Source organism: Macrobrachium nipponense, chromosome 36, assembly GCF_015104395.2.
Source record: "Macrobrachium nipponense isolate FS-2020 chromosome 36, ASM1510439v2, whole genome shotgun sequence".
NCBI classification, from domain to species: Eukaryota; Metazoa; Arthropoda; class Malacostraca; order Decapoda; family Palaemonidae; genus Macrobrachium; species Macrobrachium nipponense.
In genome coordinates, this window is record NC_087220.1 from 31,515,619 (window position 1) to 31,537,678 (window position 22,060).

General features: G+C 38.2%; 1 protein-coding gene across 1 annotated transcript in view; it reads right to left on the reverse strand.

The window, feature by feature from the left end:
- Positions 1–2,711: 2,711 nt before the first annotated feature.
- Positions 2,712–22,060, reverse strand: part of LOC135203552 (uncharacterized) — a 490,768-nt gene continuing 471,419 nt past the window's right edge. Inside the window, exon 4 of the mRNA XM_064233290.1 lies at positions 2,712–7,879. Coding sequence (XP_064089360.1) covers positions 7,737–7,879 — 143 coding nt within the window. The 3' untranslated portion in view covers positions 2,712–7,736. The remainder of the gene's footprint in view (positions 7,880–22,060) is intronic.

The window sequence follows — 22,060 nt, forward strand, 5'->3', positions numbered from 1 at the left end:
TACTAAGAATTACCGTTTCAGCAAAAATAATGTTTTTACTAGGGATTGCCATTTCAGCGAAAAGAACGTTTTTTTTACCAGAATTGCCATTTCATGGAAAAGAATGTGTTACTAGGAATTGCCCTTTCACCGGAAAAAAATTCTTTTACCAGGAATTGTCATTTCATTGGAAAAAAATAGGTCTACTAGGAATTGCCATTTCATAAAAAATATTCTCACTAGGAATTGCCATTTCAGTTGGAAGAATGTTTTTAACAGGAATTGCCATTTCATTGAAATAAAGCTTTTACTAGGAATTACCATCTCATCTAAAAGAATGTTTTTACTAGGAATTGCCATTTCAGCGACTAGAATGCTTTTAGGAGTCAGTTCTCAGTGCTAAAGGAATTATTCACTAGTGATATAAAACATCAGACTGTGTTTGAACGAAAGATTCCGGATTTAAGAGACTTTGAAAACCTTTTTTTTTTAATTTTTTTTTCTAATTGAATCTTCACTATTAGGAAGACTTCAACTGACTAAGCTTCAGGAAGCAGCATCTTTTAACATTAAAATTCCAGGAGGTAGAGAATTTAACATTTGAGAGAGAGAGAGAGAGAGAGAGAGAGAGAGAGAGAGAGAGAGAGAGACCTCCAACTACTATCCATCTCTGATGTATGTGTCTTCCCAGTTAATTGTGGCCCATTCCAGACTGGAATTTATGACAGTCGTCGGGTCGTTTCTGTCTTGTGTTTGTTTTTGGGAATGAATTGGAATAATTTTTTTTTTCTTATAATTTTTTTTCAGCAACCTTGAGCTGTGAGTAAACAATGAATATGAGTCCATGAGTGACTTGAAAAGTTCTACTTCTACTTCTTCTTTTTCTTCTTTTTCTTTTCTTCTTCTTCTTCTTCTTCTGTTTCTTTTTCTTTCTTCTTCTTCTTCTTTTACAGTTGTATTCTTTCGTGTTTACATTGAAGATTTCATTTCCTGTTTTCTGATGTTAGCAGAAAATGTTTATTTTTGCACAGATGAAAACAAGTTTCCAGACGTTTATGAGTTTTTGACGAAGCTTTGAAGAGAGAGAGAGAGAGAGAGAGAGAGAGAGAGAGAGAGAGAGAGAGAGAGAGAGAGAGACCCTCCTGCCCTGGGTCTCCTCCACCCACCACCCAACCCAGGGGATGTTGAAATTGAACATACTGACCTAGAATGCTTGCAATTCGCCTTCTTACTTGACTCCGCTTGTCGTGTTCAACAGCATTCTCTCTCTCTCTCTCTCTCTCTCTCTCTCTCTCTCTCTCTCTCTCTCTCTCCTTTACCCGCGTTTATTTTAACCTCTTTCTAACTGTAAGGGCAGGAAATAAGTCAGTGGAACATTCTCCTGTTTTAAATCGTCTCTTCAAGTTTGCCTATTGTATGGCTCGTGAAAATTTCAGAAAAGAAGCTCGCAATCTTTAGCAAGAAACTCCATAGCAAATATTAAATCAAATCTTGTCTTGAGATAAGATGCCACGTTTCTGAGGCAATTAGGAGTGGCAGGTCATATCAGTTATTCACGAGAAATCCTCAATTTTTTGGGTCAGGCTCGAAACGATTTCCCAGAGTCATTTTTTGAGATGCTCCTGAATTCCAAAGAGAAGTTGTGGAGAATTCTGTCCCGTATATTTTTTTCATCCAAAATCACGATAGATGCGTAGCTGCATTCTCCTAAGTGATGAAAGTAGTTAGAAACATCTTTTACTGTACCTCCGTTCATATTCCCTTTCGTCCAACGATGCGTTCATAGTCCAATTGCTTTGAGGTTTTCCTCAAGTTACACCTTTCAGACCTTTTACTGGCAATTTCCATTTCAGTGCTGAATGACGTCCTTACAGGTCAACACCTCTTTGGTCTTTGTCCGAGGTTCTGTAGTCTTTTCTGCTCTATATCGGAATTCTAACCCCATGTTTTTCTTTATACGTTGAGGACGATTTTTTTTTTTTTCCAGGGAGCCTAATATCGGCCCATCAGGATAGGTGCCCTGAGGCCTTCAGGGCATCTAACGATGTAACGCTAGACTGACCGACCTGTCGTCGAGCTCCCCTAACACCCCGCCCCCCCTTGGTTCATCTACTACATCGTCTACCTGGGTCCCGTAATGATCAATTAAGCCTGAGGCGAGATGTAACAAGGGACGAGTTATTGTACTGTTCCTCTCCGTAATCGGCTCCCTACACACTGCCAGATGCACGCTTCATATATATCACGGGTCTCTTCACGTTGGCCTAAACGATCTAATATCGTTGCGGCAGGCTTCGTGTATAGCTGAAGTTCGTGGATGTTACAGCTCTACTGTTTAGGTCATTGCTTAGAAGCGCGATGCTGGGTTGCTTAGGTCATTGCTTAGAGTGATCTTGTCCGGCTGCCGAGGTCTTTCTTCGTAATATAGATAGCTGAGGTCACGGCGAATGGCCCCCGATTCTATGAACGTGTAGCAGTGGTGTCGAGAATAGTTTTATTTTTGTCCATTTCTTGGTTTTAATTACCTTTCCATCGTTTCATTTAAGCGTTTATGGTCGATATCAGCTTGCTCTTTGGTTATTATTATTATTATTACTATTATTATTATTATTATTATTATTATTATTATTCAGAAGATAAACCTATTCGTATAGAACAATCCCACCAAAGGGGACACTGACTTGAAATTATAACTTTCAAAGAATATTATTATTTATTATTATTATTTATTATTTAAAAGATGAAACCTATTCGTATGGAACAAGAAGCCCACCAAAGGGGCCACGGACTTTCGAATTCTTGAAGCTTCCAAAGGATATTAAGGTGTTCATTAGGAAGAAGTAAGACGAACTAAGGAGAAATGCAGAAAGAAAAGATCTCGCTTATTAAAAAAAAATTGCTAAATTAATAAATAGATAAAAATGTTAACATTACACTCCGTTATTAAGGACACTTACCCCCACTTTTTTTATTTATCTTTTTACGACCTTCCAAACCTCAATTTGATATCGTATAAAACTCGTTTTTTTTTCATTAAATACAGTAGTTTGGTTGCATGATATGATAGGACAGTCCATCCGGGATTGATTTATTGGCCGAATAACTTTGAGAGGGGTCGGATGTCGGGTTGGTCAATAACACTTGAACCCAAGATAGAGAATAGGTGCTTTTGGCAATAAATCTCCATAATGGAGGTCGTTAGCCATAGTAGTTAGTGCCCATTGATTCCTGTTTCCGGGATATTGCAATTTACAGTCCCGTCGAATGCTTGACAAGAGGCGATCAAAATTAAGTTGAAAGTTTTTTTTTCTGCCTTTTTTAATAGACCTATTTTTTTAAAATTTTTTAAATTGTTCTCTTTCATAAGTTCGACCGAATTCTACTATACTTTTTCTATGAAGATTAAGCAAAATTGATGCATTCCATAATAATGACAAAATATAAAAAGCTATATGCAAAACAATTCCATACTTTTTTCTATAGAGATTAAGTAAAATTTATGAATTCCCAAATAATGACAAAAATGCCATACTTTTTTCCTATAAAGATTACGTAAAATTTATGCATTCCCTAATAATGACAAAATAGACAAGGTTATATGCAAAAAAAAATATTCCATACTTTTTTCCTAAAAAGATTACGTCAAATTTATGCATCCCAAAATAAAGACAAAAAAACAGAAAAAAGTATATGCAAATTATGCATTCCCAAATATTGACAAAATAAAGTATATTAAAAAAATGCCATACTTTTTTCCTATAAAGAATAAGTAGAATTGATGCATTCCCAAATAATGACAAAATAACCAGAAAAAGTATTTGCCCCCACCCCCCAGAAAAAAAAAAAAAAATCAGCGTCCTCCTGTTCACTGCTCATTATCAAAGCCTAACGCTATATTTATCGTGCTGCATTTTAAATGCCGCCAATGTTAACATATGACGTCTGTTGTCTGCATTCTCTCGCATCGACATCATCTCCCTTTCTGCCTCTGCAAATCATCTTATCATATACTCTGTTGTCCAGCGCAGAGTTAAAGTATAGTATACTTTGACTGGTCCAGCGATGTTGAGGTTCTCACTGAAGACTTGATTTCTTCATTTCGCAGATTGGTGAACTTGAATCGATAATAATAATCCTCTCGGTGGGTGATGTCAGTTCAAAGTTCGTCCAGCTAAATGAATAGTTTTAGTCCAATTATCTACCCAGATCATCTAATTGCCTTTCATTTTCAGTTTTCTGAAAAGACAACTATTGTGATGGCTTCTTCTGTCCGCCCTCAGATCTTAAAAAACTACTAAGGCTACAGGGCTGCAAATTGGTATGTTGATCATCTACCCTCTAATCATCAAATATACCAAATTGCAGCCCTCTAGCTTCAGTGGTTTTTTTTTTTTTTTTTTTTTTTTTTTTTTTTTTTATTTAGGGTTAAAATTAGCCATAATTATGCGTCTGACAACGATATAGGCCAGGCTACCACCGGACAGTGGTTAAAGTTTCATGGGACGCTGCTGCTCTTACAGCATTATACGGAGACCACCGGAAGATAGATCCATTTTCGGTGGCCTTGATTACACGCTGTACAGAAAACTCGATTGCGCTGAAGAAACTTGGGCGCATTTTTTATTTGATCTCATGGTCATAAAGGTCTAATTCGGCCTATTCCTTTGCTACCTTTATATCTTCTTCTTTTCTCTTTCTCACGGAAATATTCTATATACCCGCTTTAAAAATTCAGGCATTTCGTTTTGGACGTCACCTCAATTCCTTGTCGTCAACCCAGGTATAGAATCATGAAGTGTTTCTTATCTGTCCGCTCGGTCTCGGAGATTTGCTCTCCTCACGCTCTCCTCACGTTTCAAGTGGTTCGTCTCGAACGGTTCATCTTTTGTCTCTTCTCTCCTCTTCCTCTTGGCTCAAGGGCTTCTTTATCTCTTTTCCGTAGAATGACATCGGCCGTTAATCTGACGAGCTCAAGGAAGAACTCTTGCGCGGCTGCCTTGTAACACCGACTCACCAGCTCGTCTCTCATTCATGGAAATCAATCATTATCGGATAGAGGGTTTCAAGAACTATTTCGTTGCTCTACTTGCAAGGCTCTGGATTTCTCCTTGCCCTTCCCTTTTCCCTTACTGCCAACCTTTCATAATTAATGAAATGACATCGCTTCTATAGGGTTCTGTTACTTTTCTCTCTTACTTTTCCATGAAGGATTAGATATGTTTTTTGACGTGGCTAGGAACCAATTGGTTACCTAGCAATGTGACCTACTTCAGGTTATTGTGGAATCCGAACCACATTATATCGAGAAATTCCTCTGATTCCACTTTGGCAGAGCGGGGGGAAATCGAACTCGTGACCACCGAATCGGTAGGCGAGGACGTAACCCACTCGTCCAAACGAGGAAGTAACAGATTTATGGACAATGGAGGTTTTACCTTCGTGTAGCACGACAATCTGCATCATCGTTTCCTTGTAGGGGTGCGTATCATGTGAAAGGAATTGTAAACGAAATAAAATTGACGAAATGAAACGTAATAGCTAGTTACGACCAATACGACGGCGCCACATTTACCTAATTAGGTCTGTTTGTCGAATAAGTACTACTTGACCATACGCTTTTTTTTTTTTTTTTTTTTTTTTTCTCCTGCAAAGGGACCCGTTACTTTCATTGCTCCTTATGCGAAGCGTCTCTCACTTCATGTCTCAGAGTTACTTTTAAAATACCAAAAGCTGCAACAACATGAGATCTCGATTTAAATACGGAAACCTTTATATATCTCTCGCTTCTTTCTTGTTGAATTCATCTTGACATGGAGCGTAGCAGGTTGCCAACTGCTTCCATTCGCTCGTGTCTCGCTCGAACCGAAGCTCTCTTGTCTCTCTGGTGGTGTCTTCGTGAGGATTTTGATCGTGTACTTATCATTAGTCTAATAAATATAGAAACGAACTTATCTAAAGGAATGATTATATACCGCTCCCTACGTCTTTTTGCAGCTGATGTAGAGCATTTCGTTTTGTGTATGTGCGTTGTGTGTTATGTTGTAAGTGCGTCTTTCGTGTTTGTTTGTTTATGTTCAACACAGTTATCACAGGTATACTTTACAGCATTAATGGTACCATGAGCCGTCGCTTAGTTCACTACGAGAAAAAGGGGACAAATGTAAACCGAATATATTTTTTTTTACTCTCTTGTTGGAGTCCAAGCGACCTTAGAAGTAGTACAACCTCGCTAATGTTTACGACTAGGTGAGATATTCTTACGCAAATTAAATACTGCTGGATTTAACTACCTTACTTACTTGGAAGAAATAACTCAACCCAGTGCTGTATATCAAGTCATGAGTATTATATATACGTATGCGCGCACAGACTCACAAGTGTATATATATATCGTTAGACTCAAGTGGACAAGATCTGCTACATAGTACTATATTGACTGACTACAGAGAATGATCCAAAAAAAAGTTATTTCTAAGGAGTATTTAGAAAGTGTATACAAAGCTTAATTAAGTACATACTCTACAATATCCTATGATATTAGAAAATTCAGACATATATATATAGTACATCTTCCTGACGGCCTATGTTAATTAAGCCTACTGTACATTGATTGACTTCTCCGTGGTACAGAACTTTATACCAAGTTTAAAGTAGCGTTAGTTCATGCACTGAATGAAGCTATAGAAGAAGCATTATTTACATAATATATAGAACAGCATATTCGGTTCGTGATGATGTCCTTTTTGGTTCGTATCGTCTTGAATTCCCGTCATTCCTGGCGAGATGACTTGAGTCTATTTTGATTCATGGTTCTATGTCAAAGGGACCTTGATTCTTCTTGCATCCACTCGACAACTTACGTCTAGAGAAGAGTAATCCTATAGAGAGAGAGAGAGTGAGAGAGGAGAGAGAGAGAGAGAGAGAGAGAGAGAGAGAGAGTAACTAATCAGGTTTCCTTCAGAATTATCCCTAGCATCTAAAGGAAAAAAAGGACTTCTACGGCACTGGAATCTATTCAGGCAAATGAAAACTACGGAGTGATGTCTGGAGATTCTAAGCTGCACCGGTTTGAGCTGATTCATACATTGAAGTACGTTTGTATAGTACGTAATGTCTATATATAAATGAACAGTAAATTTAAGTAAATATACGAGTATATATTGTGACGGCATTCACGTTATGTGCCTCTTTAGGGAAAGCGGGAAGATGTGAGTGCGCAAATAGCTTAAAAGTGAGAAGGAAATGTTTTTTCCCCTTAGTATATACGTGGCTTTCATTTCTCATGATTTTTCCAAATTCCATTTCTGCCTTGCTTGTACTTTCACTTTACGTAAGCTCATGTAATCGAATCCAAACTTAAGTTTTACGTTCGAGATGGTTCATCATGATCTCGCGGAAGCAGGCAAGTAGACGAGACTAGTACTAGCTCGTTCCCATCGATTATGATCGAGGCTTATTTAGAAAATGCGGAACTGATTTCACAGCTGGCTCCTCTGCTGAGTGGTGATCGATGCAGTGTGCAAGCATCGATGAACATCATCTCTTTGGCTGACAGTGAGTGAGCCGTTATTTCAACTCTGTATCGAAGTCCGTAGGGCAGTTGTCATCTGGTAGCCTTAGCAGCGGAACGCCTCGTCCCAGCCGGGTTGCTATTGTTATTATTATTACTCTTATTATTATTCTACACTAGCAGCTGTGTCAAGAGGTTGATGATGCAATAAGGGTGAGTATTGATCGGCATTCAAACGGGTTAACAGCTAATGGACTGGTAGAGTGAATCCGATGATCGTCAAGATCCCAGCGACCACCAAGACGGCATCAAGATGGCGCCAGGGTTTGAGGGCGCCCGCTCCGTTGCAGCCGTCCGTTGAGCAGCAGGTGATGTCCGTTGTCTGGGTTCCTGTGGAGGAAAAAAGAATATAATTAGATCAAAAGAATTTACAGTATAGGCATGAAGATTTCATGTGGCTCTCCACACAGTAATACAAGAATCACCCCCCTTTAGTTCTCTGTGTGGGGTATACAATTCAAGGTGCTATTTCGGCTTTGTTATCTATACGTCACCTACTCACTCCGAGGTGCTAGAATAGATTCACTTCACCGGTGCATTTCGTGCCCAGCGCCGTTCCTTACGACGCTCCTGATTGGCTGTTGATAAGCCAATCACTGGGCTGAAAACTCTCAGTCTCTCGAGAGAGTTCACATTGGCTTGATGATGTTTAGTGATGGAATTGGGAAACACTCCTTTTCTACAGGTAGAACTGAGGTGTAATGAAAGTTATAATATTTGAAAGAGGATGGAACGTAGATGTTGTCTATGTGAACTCTCTCGAGAAAGACTACGAGTTTCCAGCCCTGTGATTGGCTAATCAACAGCCAATGAGGAGTGTCGTAAGGGATGGGCCTAGACAGCAGATGCACAGTCGGTGTGAATCTACTATAGTACTAAATATGACAGATGTCCCTCGGGGATCAAAGATATCGTTTATTTATATAATTTGTCGACCACACAATATAGAAATGGGTGCATTTAATACTTTGAGGGGCTAGTACTAAACTCGGCACCCCATTGAGCTTCCTTCTACCATGTTGTAGTATGTTGAGCTGTACTTTGATACTCATTTGAAAATCGCGCCTCACCTCTCCAGCGCCACCTAGTTATAAGCGTTGTAATTAAAGGGAAGTTCAATAAAAGGAACTCAAGTTGCAACTTGGGTTTGTATTAATCCCTGCATTTACTTTTACTTTCGTGCTTACTAAATGGAGTTGGCCCCTGATGCACTACACATGTTTAGTAGATATCAAGCCAGAGTAGCAACCAATTAAGTTAGCGAAAGGTAATATAGTAATGATTCAGGGCAGACATATACAGTATAATGGCTTTTCCATGAGTAGGGTATCTATAAAACTGTCTGAAAGTGTTGGGTTGGAAAACAAAATTTTATTAGTGTTTTTAGCGAAACACTGCACATCAACAAGACAGCATAAATGTTCATCTTGAAATACATTGAAATATTTTGCTTAAATTCAGGATCCATTCATTCAGTTCTGGTTGTGAATGTTCTTTGTTAATGAACTTATCTTGTTTGTTTGTTTGTTTGTTTGTATGGTGTTTATACGTTGCATGGAACCAGTGGTTATTCAGCAACGGGACCAACGGCTTTACGTGACTTCCGAACCACGTCGAGAGTGAACTTCTATCACCAGAAATACACATCTCTCACTCCTCAATGGAATGGCCGAGAATCGAACCCGCTACCACCGAGGGGTTTCAGGCTGAGAATTGTGCAAAAGGCATCTTAAGGCTTCAGTTTCGTATTTCAGAGCCTGGGGAATATTTTCCATATCTGACTATACTAGTTTTTTTTTCCATCTGTCCACCAGCCTGTGGTGTTTGCGTATGGTAACACTGCGTTCCGGGCTATAGATAGTTATATTCAGCTTACATTCAACAATAATAACAATATCCTATTTCGAATATTAATGGTGTAATTCGCATGTAGAGTAAATCATTAAAACACTTTTCAGTTGCAAATGTACACCAAGATATCCTTTTATTTACCTAAAACTCACACATAGCGTAACTATCTAAAGCCCGGGACGCAGTGTTACCATACGCAAACACCACAGGCAAGTGGACAGATGGAAAAAAAAAAACAGAGTATAATCGACCTTAACAGTGAATGTTACCAGGTGTTAGCCGAGAACAGATTACAGTTGTACGTCTTTGGTTGGCTAGTATTAATTCAGTAACATTGCTAACTTTACCTGGTCACTAGACACGTTTCAGTGCTCTTAGCTGTGTATATTCATGCTCATAACCCTGTTTAAAATCTAGAGATCTTTCATATTCACAAATTCATCTCAGTACCAGAGGCTCTTCTTTATTCCTCACAGCGTTGGATTGTGGAACTTCAGCCTCCCAGAGGATGCCGTGCAGTTGGTACTTCAGAAGTTCAACCAAAATGGAATACATTATCACCCTAATACTATTCTCCGTGCATTTTGATACATTTTGTCTGTTTATCTATTTGTTAATGTTGTTATTTTTTAATAGGTGGGATCTCTTTTTTTCGTATTTCCCATTACCTCATCTCACTTCTTCCTAATGAACAACACAATATACTTTGGAAGCTTCAAGAATTTCAAGTCAGTGGCCCCTTTGGCGGGCTTCTTGTTCCACGTGAATAGATTTCATCTACTGAAATTCTAATAATAATAATAATCTCCTCACGCTTCTGGAAGCCGCCCTACTACTCGCTCATGACGTCACTTGAAGTCTTCGTTTCTCAGACTCACGCTTTTATAACAGCGCCCTCTCACGCTCCCCGATCTTTGGACAACGCCAAGATTTTCCATGCTAATTTTTAAAAAGAGTTTTTGAAGTTTTCCATCTTGCTTTCTGCTGTACTTGATGTTCCTCCCAGAGCCCTTTTGGGTGCTTCGGCCTGGATCTTTCGCCTTTGATAATTAGGCTGTATTGTGTCTTTGTAGTTTTCGCAACTTCTAATCAATCAGCAGTTCACACGTGTGATATCGCCATCGTTTGTAGCAGTTTGAGTAGCGTCATGCTTTGTGATTCTCGTCCATCTGGCAACGCTCTTGAAGTCCCTGCTGACGGCATCCTTATTATACGCTTTTATTTAGCTTGCTTTTTTGTGTATTTGTTTGTTTGTTAATTTGTTTGTCTTGCTCAAATCTTGTTACTCAGTTTCCGATTTCAGCGTTGTCAGGTGTCAGGTGTCCTTGAAGCCAATGGGCGACACTACAGGTGTCATCAAGGAAACCTGTACTCTCTCTCTCTCTCTCTCTCTCTCTCTCTCTCTCTCTCTCTCTCTCTCTCTCTCTCATTGAATTGCCAGAATGAAATGGTGTGTGGATTGTTAATTGGAAATGAACAGGCATTCACATCGAGCAACCTTCCACAGAGAAAATTTTCGATATGTGAGAGAAAAGAGGAAACTCGGAGAGTGAAATGATAAGTTAAAGTAAATTGGGAAGCCGGTAAGGATTTAGAGATAAAGAATGCAACAGTGCTTTCCCTATTATTGACGCTGCTGTCAAAACCGTGACCATCGATATAATTTAATAATATATATATATATATATTATATATATATTATATATATATATGTATGTATGTATATATGTTTAATAAGAAATGAACTTGTTGCCTAGAAAAAAAATACAGTATCAATTTTTTTCCGTCAAAAACCTTTGATAGAAACAATTACGTTGTTTCATAAACCAGTCACTCAATCAATTAATCCCATTGAAGCACTTTGCACTTTATTTATTGTCTCTTTCAATTCGTGCCCCCGTTGTGGGGTAGTGCCGTCAGTGCGCCTCACGAGGTACGCTGTAGGCATTACTAAAAGTTCTTTGCATCCTCCCCTCTTAAGGCCCCCCTAGCTGTAACCGCTTGCATTCCTTTTACTGTTCCTCCGTTCATATTCTCCTTCCATCTTGCTATCCTTAACCCTCTCGTAACAGCAAAAGTTTCCTCCTGTTACACCTTTCGGACCTTCTTACTATCAATTCCCCGTCCGGAGCTGAATGACCTCTTAGGTCCCAGCGCTAGTTGTTCTTTGTCGCCTTCTCTTTGAGTTAATTCGCTAAAAAATATTAATAAAACGTCAAACTCTTCACGGACATCAATCCACGTCAAGAGAAATGGCGCAGGCATACTCAGCCGCTCTCTGTCTCTCTCCTTGACCTCAATTGCTCAACTGGAAGGAAGAAAACTTTCGGTCGGATTCGATTCCAAAGGGGGAAAAAAAACCCTCTCTCCTCCTTTTAAACCGATTATATTATTATTATTCGTGCACGGCCATCTTGACTCACGCAGATCAGTCAGGGTTTGAGAATTGGACTTGAAATCGTTCGATATTAATTTTTTTTCCCTAAGTTTTAGCTGGTTTTGATGTGAGTGTATTATAATGTGTATGTATATATATATATATATATAATATATATATAAATATATAACATATACATATACATATACATATATATATATATATATATATATATATATATATATATATATATATATATATATATATTATATCCAGCTCGGTAACTTTCTCGTATTGGGTATTTCTGAAAAAAAAAAATCTGATTCTCCCTAAATATTTTTTTAGCCATTTCAGTGGCTAAAAAAAATAAAAAAATATATATATTGCTCTATGTGTCTTGTTGCAGTGAGTCTCTTTTTTGAATTTCCAGTTGTATAAAGTCATTGCGCCTAATTCATAAATTCCACGGAATAATAATAGACTTAAAATTCTCTCGTTTCAAAGTGAAACCCTCGGTGTGGATTTTTTTTAATATATACACTATGGTTATTCAGAAAAGGGTGCGAACCTAATGGCACGTTTTGCAATCGTTTACGTCCAGATGAAGGGAGCCCTGACGTAAATTCTGTAACTTTTGAGAGAAAAAAAAAAAAGGGAAATTGCCCCGAATGACTTGTCACCCGTTTATGCCAACTTTCGTCACGGAAAACCTCGCAAAACGAGAGATAGTTTTCGAAGAAAAACTGACCAATCCTTTCGCCATCCTGAATGTTAATTAGTATACTTCCCCGAAATAATTTTTTTTTTTTTTATTCAAGCAGTTAGCGTCTGAAACTCTCATCAAACAGTGGGACTGGGGAAGGGGACGGGGTTCGGGAGATAGGTAGGTGGGCGGGAGTGAAAGAGAACGAATTCTGTCGACTGTAACATCTGTCATACTGATCAGAGGGTTTGTGGCAAAAGCAGTATTGTGTCGCTGTGGTGGGGGGAGGGGAGGACTCTTTCGAAGGCAGGGCAAAGCAATTTGCATGCTGATTTCATTCCCCCCCCCCTCCCCCCCTTGGTCATCAGTTTCGACCTTCTTTTTTTTTTTTGGTTGCAAGTGTGCAGTTTAACGTTTGGTTATTGGTCGCTGCCATTGCAGAGCTCAAGGAAGGCGTATCAGTTAGTGAAACGCCAGGAATAATAGAAGGCATTTAGTATCGCTTTTATAAGAATGATAAAGGAAAATGAAAACACGAAGTTTACCAGTGGACTAACAATTCAACATTGCCTTGAAAATGAAACGCATTTGTCGTGACATGCCGCTTAGCTGTAACGAGTTCGCGCCTTTCACAGGGCGATGACAACATCACTGGCTCTGTATCATGATCAGTTACTGCCGCAGTGTTGTGGTGTCCTTAGCGGTGGGAGGTTGGAACGGACAATATTCTTTGGAAGCTTCAAGAATTCCAAGTCAGTGGCCCCTTTGGCGGGCTTGTTCCATGTGAATAAGTTTCATCTGCTGAAATAATAATAATAATAAAGGTTTTATTGAAAATAGTGGCTATTTCAGGCGCGTTTATTTTATATAGAAGTTTCTCTATTCTTCTTATTACTGTCATTTTCAATGAAACCTGTATTAATGAAGGTTTTCCAGCATTTTATAATAATAATAATAATAATAATAATTAATAATAATAATATCCTATAAGAGACATGTATCCGAGAAGGTTTGCTTACTGCTAATAATAATAATAATAATATAATAATAATAATAATAATAATAAAATAATAATAATAATAGTAATAATAATAATAATAATAATGCAATTCATCTTGGCTTTTCAATAAGGCTCAGTCGAGATTTATTGTAAAGTATGCCATTTGTCTAGAGGTGCATCAAGTCCCACTCACAAAATATTTGGGTAAGAGCTGAGTGTGAAGAAGAAGAAAAAGAAGAAGAAGAAGACGGAGAAGAAGAAGAAGAAGAAGGAAGAGAAGAAGAAGTAGAAGAAGGAGGAGAAGACGAAGAAGAAAGAGAAAAAGAAGAAGAAGGAGGAGGAGAAGAAGAAGAAGAACAAGAACAAGAAGGAGGAGGAGAAGAAGAAGAAGAAGAAGAAAGAGGAGAAGAAGAAGAAGAAGGAGGAGAAGAAGTAGAAGGAGAAGAAGAAGAAGGAAGAGAAGACGAAGAAGAAGGAGAAAAGAAGAAGAAGAAGAAGGAGGAGAAAAAGAAGAAGAAGAAGGAGGAGGAGAAGAAGAAGAATACGAAGAAGAAGAAGAAGAAGAAGACGAAGATGGTGCAATCGAAGGGATATGTCTGCGAAATCTTATCGGAATCCTTCGAAGCAACGCAGTGAAATGGTTTCTTCTCAGGTCTGGCGAGTGAACATGAATTAATATATAGAATTTAGGCCAAAGGCCAAGAAGCACTGGGATCTATGAGGTCATTCAGCGTTCATATTCTCGTTCTTCCATTACATTTTCCATCCTCTCCTAGTAATTATTTATTAATTGCCACTGCTTAGAGGTTTTCCTCCTGATCCACCTTTCAAACCTTTCTACTGTCAGTTTCCGTTTCAGCGTCGAATAACCCCCATAGGTCCCAGCGCTTGGCCTTTGGCCTAAATTCTACATTCTATTCCTTTCTGCTTAGTGGATGATATGCCTTCTTTTTTCTATCATTGGTAAAAGAGCATAAGAATAAGATGGTGTTTTTTTTACAGTTGAACCCGAAGTACAAAGCCATAGTCTGGCGTTGAGAACCTACGTTTTTAAAAGGAGGCTTCTATCTTTCACGTTGCGCATTTCATTCAAAAAAGACCAAAAAAGATGTTCCTCCGGATCCTTTTGATAGCGAGAATCGTACGTCAATTTCTTTTCCCTCTCTCTCTCTTTCCGACGCTTAGCACCACCTGGTATAGTAGTAGTAGGAGGAGGGCCAGGTAGTAGGAGAAGGAGGGCGCCCTCAACAATTTGAGAGTGGAATTACATCGACACGACAGAGCAGCCTCTCGCAACAGCAACTTCTTCTTCTTCTTCTTCTTCTTCGCCATGAAAGCCTAACATAAATATGATTTCCCCCTATAGTAAATTGGAAAGAAGAGGAGTTTTAGGCTTACCGCCCCCCCCCCCCCCCCCCCCCCCCCACCCCCCCCCCCCCCCCCCCACCCCCCCACCCCACGACGACGACGACGACGACTCGGGAGAGATCTGTGATAGTCCCGTAGTCTCTGGATTCTTCTAGAGTCTACTCTAGACCTTCTTTACCTTTTCCTCTGCGTTTATACAACAAATGAGCAGGTTGGGATAAGAAAGGCGTCCTGGGTCGGGATGGATGTTAAATGTCTCTCTCTCTCTCTCTCTCTCTCTCTCTCTCTCTCTCTCTCCCTCTCTCCGTCTCTCTCTCAAACTCAAAAAGAAAAATAGAGTACTTAGAAGAACTAACCCAAAATGAAAAGAAAATAGATATAATGAATATAAGTGAAACCTGGTATTCCCAAGAGACTGGGAATGATGATCAAATAAAAGGGTTCCAAACTTATAGATCAGATAGAAAAAATAGGAATCAAGGGGGAACCGCAATATATGGGAAAGACAAAAAACAAGGAAAAATATATGAGAAATATAGTAACTCAGAATGTGAACTAATAGCGGTAGAATTTGAATCTGAAAAATTGATGAACATAGTAATATATAGACCTCCTAATACTAAAGAGTTTGACTTAATAATTGAAAAATTGGATGATATATGTAGAAATCACAAGGACTGGACTATTCTCCTATCTGGTGACTTCAACTTTCCTTTCGTAGAATGGAAAGAACGAATAGGAGATGGTTGTACTTATACATATAAAAAAGAGAGTAATAGTAGTGCAGAAGATAAGAGGCAATTTGAAAAGCTATTAGATATGCTACTAGAATACAACATTCAACAAATAAATCACCTGCCAACAAGAAAGGAAAATACTTTAGACCTAGTATTTGTGAACGAGATGAATTATTTTAAAGAAATAATAGTTTATAATGCGAATATTTCAGACCATAATGTCATAGAATTAACAGTTCATTCCAAAGCAAGTGAAAATAGAGATAAGCAAGAAATGAAAAAGTGGGAAGGATATGGAAAATACAACTTCTACAGTAAAAATATAAAATGGTCAGAAATTAATGAAGAATTAAACAAAGATTGGGATAACATTTTCGTAAGTGATGACATAAGGGTAAATACGGAGATATTATATAAAATATTGGAGAAAATAGTGGAAAAATATATACCGAAGAAGAAAAGTAAACATCATTCATGCATACCAAGAGACAGAAGGATCTTGTTCCAGAAAATCAGAAAGTGGAAAAAAGGTCTTGCAAAAGAAAAAATGCATGGAAAGTTATAGAACTAAAAAGTAAGATAGAAAATGCAGAATAAAAGATTATACAATCAAAGAAAATGAAAACGGGACTTGGAAGAAAAAACCCTATTAAATATCAAGCAAAACCCCAAACTATTATACGCATATGCGAAGAAGATGAATAAAAGAAGAATAGAAATAGGCCCTCTGAGAATTGAAGGGAGAATAACGAATGAAAAAAAGGAAATTTGCAACATACTGGCAGAACGATATAAGAGAGAATTCACCCCTAGAATAGATAATGAAGATAATGATATAGAAGTAAGGGATGAAAATAGTGAATATTTAGCTGACATAGATATTAATGAAGCTGATATTGTGCAGGCTATTAATGAAATTAAAAATGGAGCTGCTGCAGGGCCTGATGGAATTCCTGCTATTTTGTTAAAGAAAGTAGTTCATTCTATCGCAAAGCCACTTGCAATATTATTAAGACAAAGTGTAGATACAGGCAAGATTTATGATGAGCACAAATTAGCATATATTACCCCTACTTTCAAAAGTGGATCAAGACTAGAGGCAAGTAATTATAGGCCTGTGAGTCTAACATCACATATTATGAAAGTGTATGAAAGGGTAATGAAGAAAAATATTATGAAACATTCAATAAAAAATAATTTGTTTAATAAAGGACAACATGGTTTCGTACCCGGAAAAAGTACACAAACCCAACTGTTAGTCCACCGTGAGAACATATTCAAAAATATGAAAAGCGGAAATGAAACAGATGTGGTTTATTTAGACTTTGCAAAAGCTTTTGATAAAGTAGACCATAATATATTAGCGAAGAAAATTAGAAAACTCAATATCGTGGATAAAGTAGGAAGATGGTTAAAAGAATTTTTACACAACAGAAAACAGATAGTTATTGCAAACGACGAGAAATCGGATGAAGTCAAGGTAATATCCGGTGTGCCGCAAGGTACGGTGTTAGCTGCAATACTGTTTGTTATTATGATTGAAGACATAGACAATAATGTGAAGGATTCGGTAGTGAGTAGTTTCGCAGATGACACAAGAATAAGTAGAGAAATTACTTGTGATGAAGATAGGAACGCTCTACAAAGAGACCTTAACAAAGTATATGATTGGGCAGAGGTAAATAGGATGGTATTTAACTCTGATAAATTTGAATCAATAAATTATGGAGACAGAGAAAGAAAGCTATATGCATATAAGGGACCTAATAATGAGACCATCACAAATAAGGAAGCAGTTAAAGACCTTGGTGTGATGATGAATAGGAACATGTTATGCAATGATCAAATAGCAACTCTGTTGGCAAAATGTAAAGCAAAAATGGGAATGTTGTTACGGCACTTCAAAACAAGAAAAGCTGAACACATGATTATGCTTTATAAAACATATGTTCGTAGTCCACTTGAATATTGCAATATGATATGGTACCCACACTATCAAAAGGATATTGCACAAATAGAGAGTGTACAAAGGTCCTTTACAGCTAGAATAGAAGAAGTTAAGGACCTAGACTACTGGGAAAGACTACAAAATTCTTAAAATTATATAGTCTAGAAAGGAGAAGAGCGCTACATGATAATTCAGGCATGGAAACAGATAGAAGGAATAGCAGAAAATATCATGGAACTAAAAATATCAGAAAGAGCAAGCAGAGGTAGATTAATAGTGCCCAAAACTATACCAGGAAAAATAAGGAAAGCACACAGGACATTAATCCACTACGCACCAGCATCGATAATGCAGCGTCTATTCAATGCGTTGCCAGCTCATCTGAGGAATATATCAGGAGTGAGCGTAGATGTGTTTAAGAATAAGCTCGACAAATATCTAAACTGCATCCCAGACCATCCAAGATTGGAAGATGCAAAATATACCGGAAGATGTACTAGCAACTCTCTGGTAGACATTAGAGGTGCCTCACACTGAGGGACCTGGGGCAACCCGAACAAGATGTAAGGTCTGTAAGGTAAGGTCTCATTCATTTATATACAGGTCTTGGAATGTCTGTATGAAAAAGAACAGGAAAGGATCATGGGTTTGGTGTGTGTGTGTACGTGTGTGTATATGTATACACGAAATTCTGCTATTGGAGATCCTGCAACAGAAGATGATTCTGCAACAGGATCCGGCGACAGGAAATCCTTTAACAGAAGATCCTGGAACAGGAGATCCTACAATAGAAGATCCTGCGACAGGAGATCTTGCAACAGGATCCTACAACTGGAAATCCTCCAATAGAAGATTCTGCAACGGGATCCTGCAACAGATAATCCTGCAATGGAAGATCCTGAAACAGATGAGCCTGCAACAGAAGATCCTGCTACAGGATTCCGCAACAGGATCCTGCAACAGGAACTCCTGCAATAATTGCAATAGTAGATCCTGCAACTTGAATTAGAATATGTATTTTTAGATAATTTACAGAGCCAGAACATCTGTTACAAACGCCTTCAAGTCACACTTTATTGGAATAAAGTGTGTAATTTATTGCAAGAACAAAATACGAATAGGCATTAAGAGGCGCCCTCTATATTATAATCCTATACGAGATATGACATGAAGTCTGAATAATTTTGAGAACAGGAGAGTAGACGAACATTTCCGGCGGTTCATTGTCTCCTTCAATCGAAAATTCTGCCCAGATCAGCCTTTAATAACTTCGAAAAAGATGAAGCAGGCGTAGGAGGAGGAGGTTTAAGAGAGCCGTAGGAAAGGGAGCTCTGTGAAGAGGGTAATGTATGGAAAAGTGTCTGGAAAAAGTCTTTAGAGATTATGGATGGAAAGGAGCATGACAACGGTAGAGCTTTGAACACTGCTGTGCATCATAATTATGGATATATGTACGTGCATACCAACTGGGGTTCCAGCAAGACATCAGCTCACATAAACAAATTTATTGAAACGTTTCGAACCATAAAATATTGGCACATCATCAGTCTGGGATTAACTTTTTTAATGTTTTAAATCCAGACTGATGATGTGTCAATGTTTTGTGGTGTGAAACGTTTCAATAAATTGATTTATGTGAACTGATGTCTAGCTGGAACCCCTCTTGAGAGATGTACATACTACCTGACCAACCTGGTGCTTCCTAGGAAAACTGAAGGGCAATCAATAAATCTCTCTCTCTCTCTCTCTCTCTCTCTCTCTCTCTCTCTCTCTCTCCTGTTAAGATAGTTGCTTCAGTTACATTGCCCATCATTTTTGACATTTAATATTTCACAACTACATACCCCACCCTCACGTTGGGGCTGAACTTGGACTTGAAGGGTATCTGGAGTGTTTATTCATCCCAGCAACCTCAAAAATCAATTTTGTAATTTTGTTATTTACTCCTTATCACCCCCACCCCCTTCCTGTTGGGAATTAGGAATGGCACAATTCATCTTAGCAACCTCAAAAACTATGAATTAGGCATTAATATCTGTAGTTTTTGGTTATTTTTACATGGTCACCACCTACCCAATCTCCCTTCCTATCAGGGCTAAATTTAATGGACATCGGGAATATTACTATTCATCTCAGTGACCTTGAAAACTATAAATTAGAAACTGAATTTTTTTGTTTATTTATACATGCCATACCCTTCCCACCCCTAGTCACAAACACTTTCCTTTTGGGGCTGAATGTAGTCTTGAAGGGCATCGGGAGTGTCACTATTCATCTCAGCGACCTCGAAAACTCTGTCGTTTCAGTTAATTTGTATGTTTCACCCCTGTCCCACACCCTTCCACACAACACCCCCTTAGTGTCAGTGATGTTTTACCCCTCACAGTATTCTTTTCCAGATAGTAAGTCATATATATAGAAAGTTTGGTTGAATTTGCTCAATGCGTTAGAAGAGTAGGTGGCACAAACATAAACATACATATAAACATACGTGCATCCATTTATATATATATAACACACACACACACACACATATATATATATATATATATATATATATATATATATATATATAGAATATTATATATATAGATATGTTAAAATATATATTATGGATATAAAAACGTAGTGTATTCTGGTGACACAGAAAATTTAAAGTCCTTTTACTACAGTTGTTCAGTGGAGATTATGTGTTCAAAAGTTAATCATGGTGGAAACTAGGTCTTCAGAATTATAAATGTCTTTTGGCGTTGATAAGAGGCTCCCTGTACACTACCTCTTCCTTTTTACTGTACCTCCGTTCATATTCTCTTTCCTCCATCTTGCTTTCCCTAACCCTCTCCTAACAAGTGGGTCATATTTCAACTCCTCGGATTTCCTCAAACCTTTTTCCTGTCAATTCTCCTCTCAGCGCTGAATGACTTCATAGGTCCCAGTGATTGGCGGGTGGGTTCAATTCTATATTCCTATTCTATTCTCGCTGTACACTTCGTAAAATCTTCAGGTCATGCACTGAATTTCGAGCGGGGGGGGGGGGGGGGGGGTGGGGGGGGGATTTTACCGGCGTTCTCCGACGAGTAAGGAGATTTTTACCTGAAACTTGCCAGGTTTGCAGTTCTTGATTCCCTTCGTGTAACCTAATTTATCTAAGCTTTGGTGCGAAGGAGACGTGTGCGCTCTCTTTCACTAAGGGACTCTTTTTAGCAATTCAGGTTTTCGAGACCGGTTGGTTTTCTTTTGGGATGTTGCTTTCCACTTCAGCTTCGTTTTAGCTTTTCTGTAAAAGAGAACTATTGAGATGGCTATTAGTCTGTCCGACCCCAGATCTTAAAAACTTGCTGAGGCTAGAGGGGCTGCAAATTGGTATGTGGATTATCCACCCTCCAATCATCAAGCATACCAAATTGCAGCCCTCTAGCCTCATTAGTTTTGATTTTATTTAAGGTTAAATTTAGCCATCATCGTGCGCCTGCCACCGCTATAGGTGCCAACAACACGGCCACTACCGGGTCGTGGCTGAAAGTTTCATGGGCCATGCAAAATGATAAATGTTACCTAAGCCCACCTTCCAGACTTAATATTCTCCTGGAGACATTGTGGTTGATACTATAATTGATGCAGGTGAAAACGCACCTATCTTTGGCTTCTTTGTTGTACTCGAATGAATGCTTCTAACGAATGAGAATCAGAGTCCATATCAAAGGGCATTTGTGTATTTGGAGAAGACTTCTCCAATAAAAACATACCCTCAGATCAGATGGACCCAGTTACCCTCCCAGATTACGTAGGACCTCGTGATTCTTCAGAAATTTGAGTAATGAGAGAGATGCAAAGCGAATCTCCAGATCTCTTTAGATTCATGAATAAGGTTTGATATTGTTCCTGTATGTACACACACACACACACACACACACACACACACACACACACACACACACCATCACAAATATATATATATATATATATATATATATATGTATGTATGTATGTATGTATGTATGTATGTATGTATATATCTAATCTGTAACTTCTGTCATTCATCTACCTGAAGAGAGGACAGCAGTCTCTGAAATATAGTATTTTCTCTCTATATTTCGGCGTTTTTATGAGCTCCTTTTATTAGATGGAATTCTGTTGTAACAACAGTTTTACTAGTATATATATGTATATATGTATACACACACACACACACACATATATATATATATATATATATATATATATATATATATATATATATGAAGCTTTCAATCTTGTTGTATATTCATATATACAGTGTATAATGCATTTTGTATTTACAGCTTAGAGAAACCTATCAAACATATCATACAAGAAACTACGTAGTATATTCCATGAAGCCTTCTTAGATTGTAATATTGTTTAGTTAATTTCAAATCACAATTACTTCCTAAACCCTGCATTTGAAGAAGAAAGTCGAGGATAAGAACGTAGGATAATCAAAGCCGGAAAATTTGGGAAATGCCAAGAATTGTTGGGTAACATTGACAGATCTCTTCAGAAGTTTGG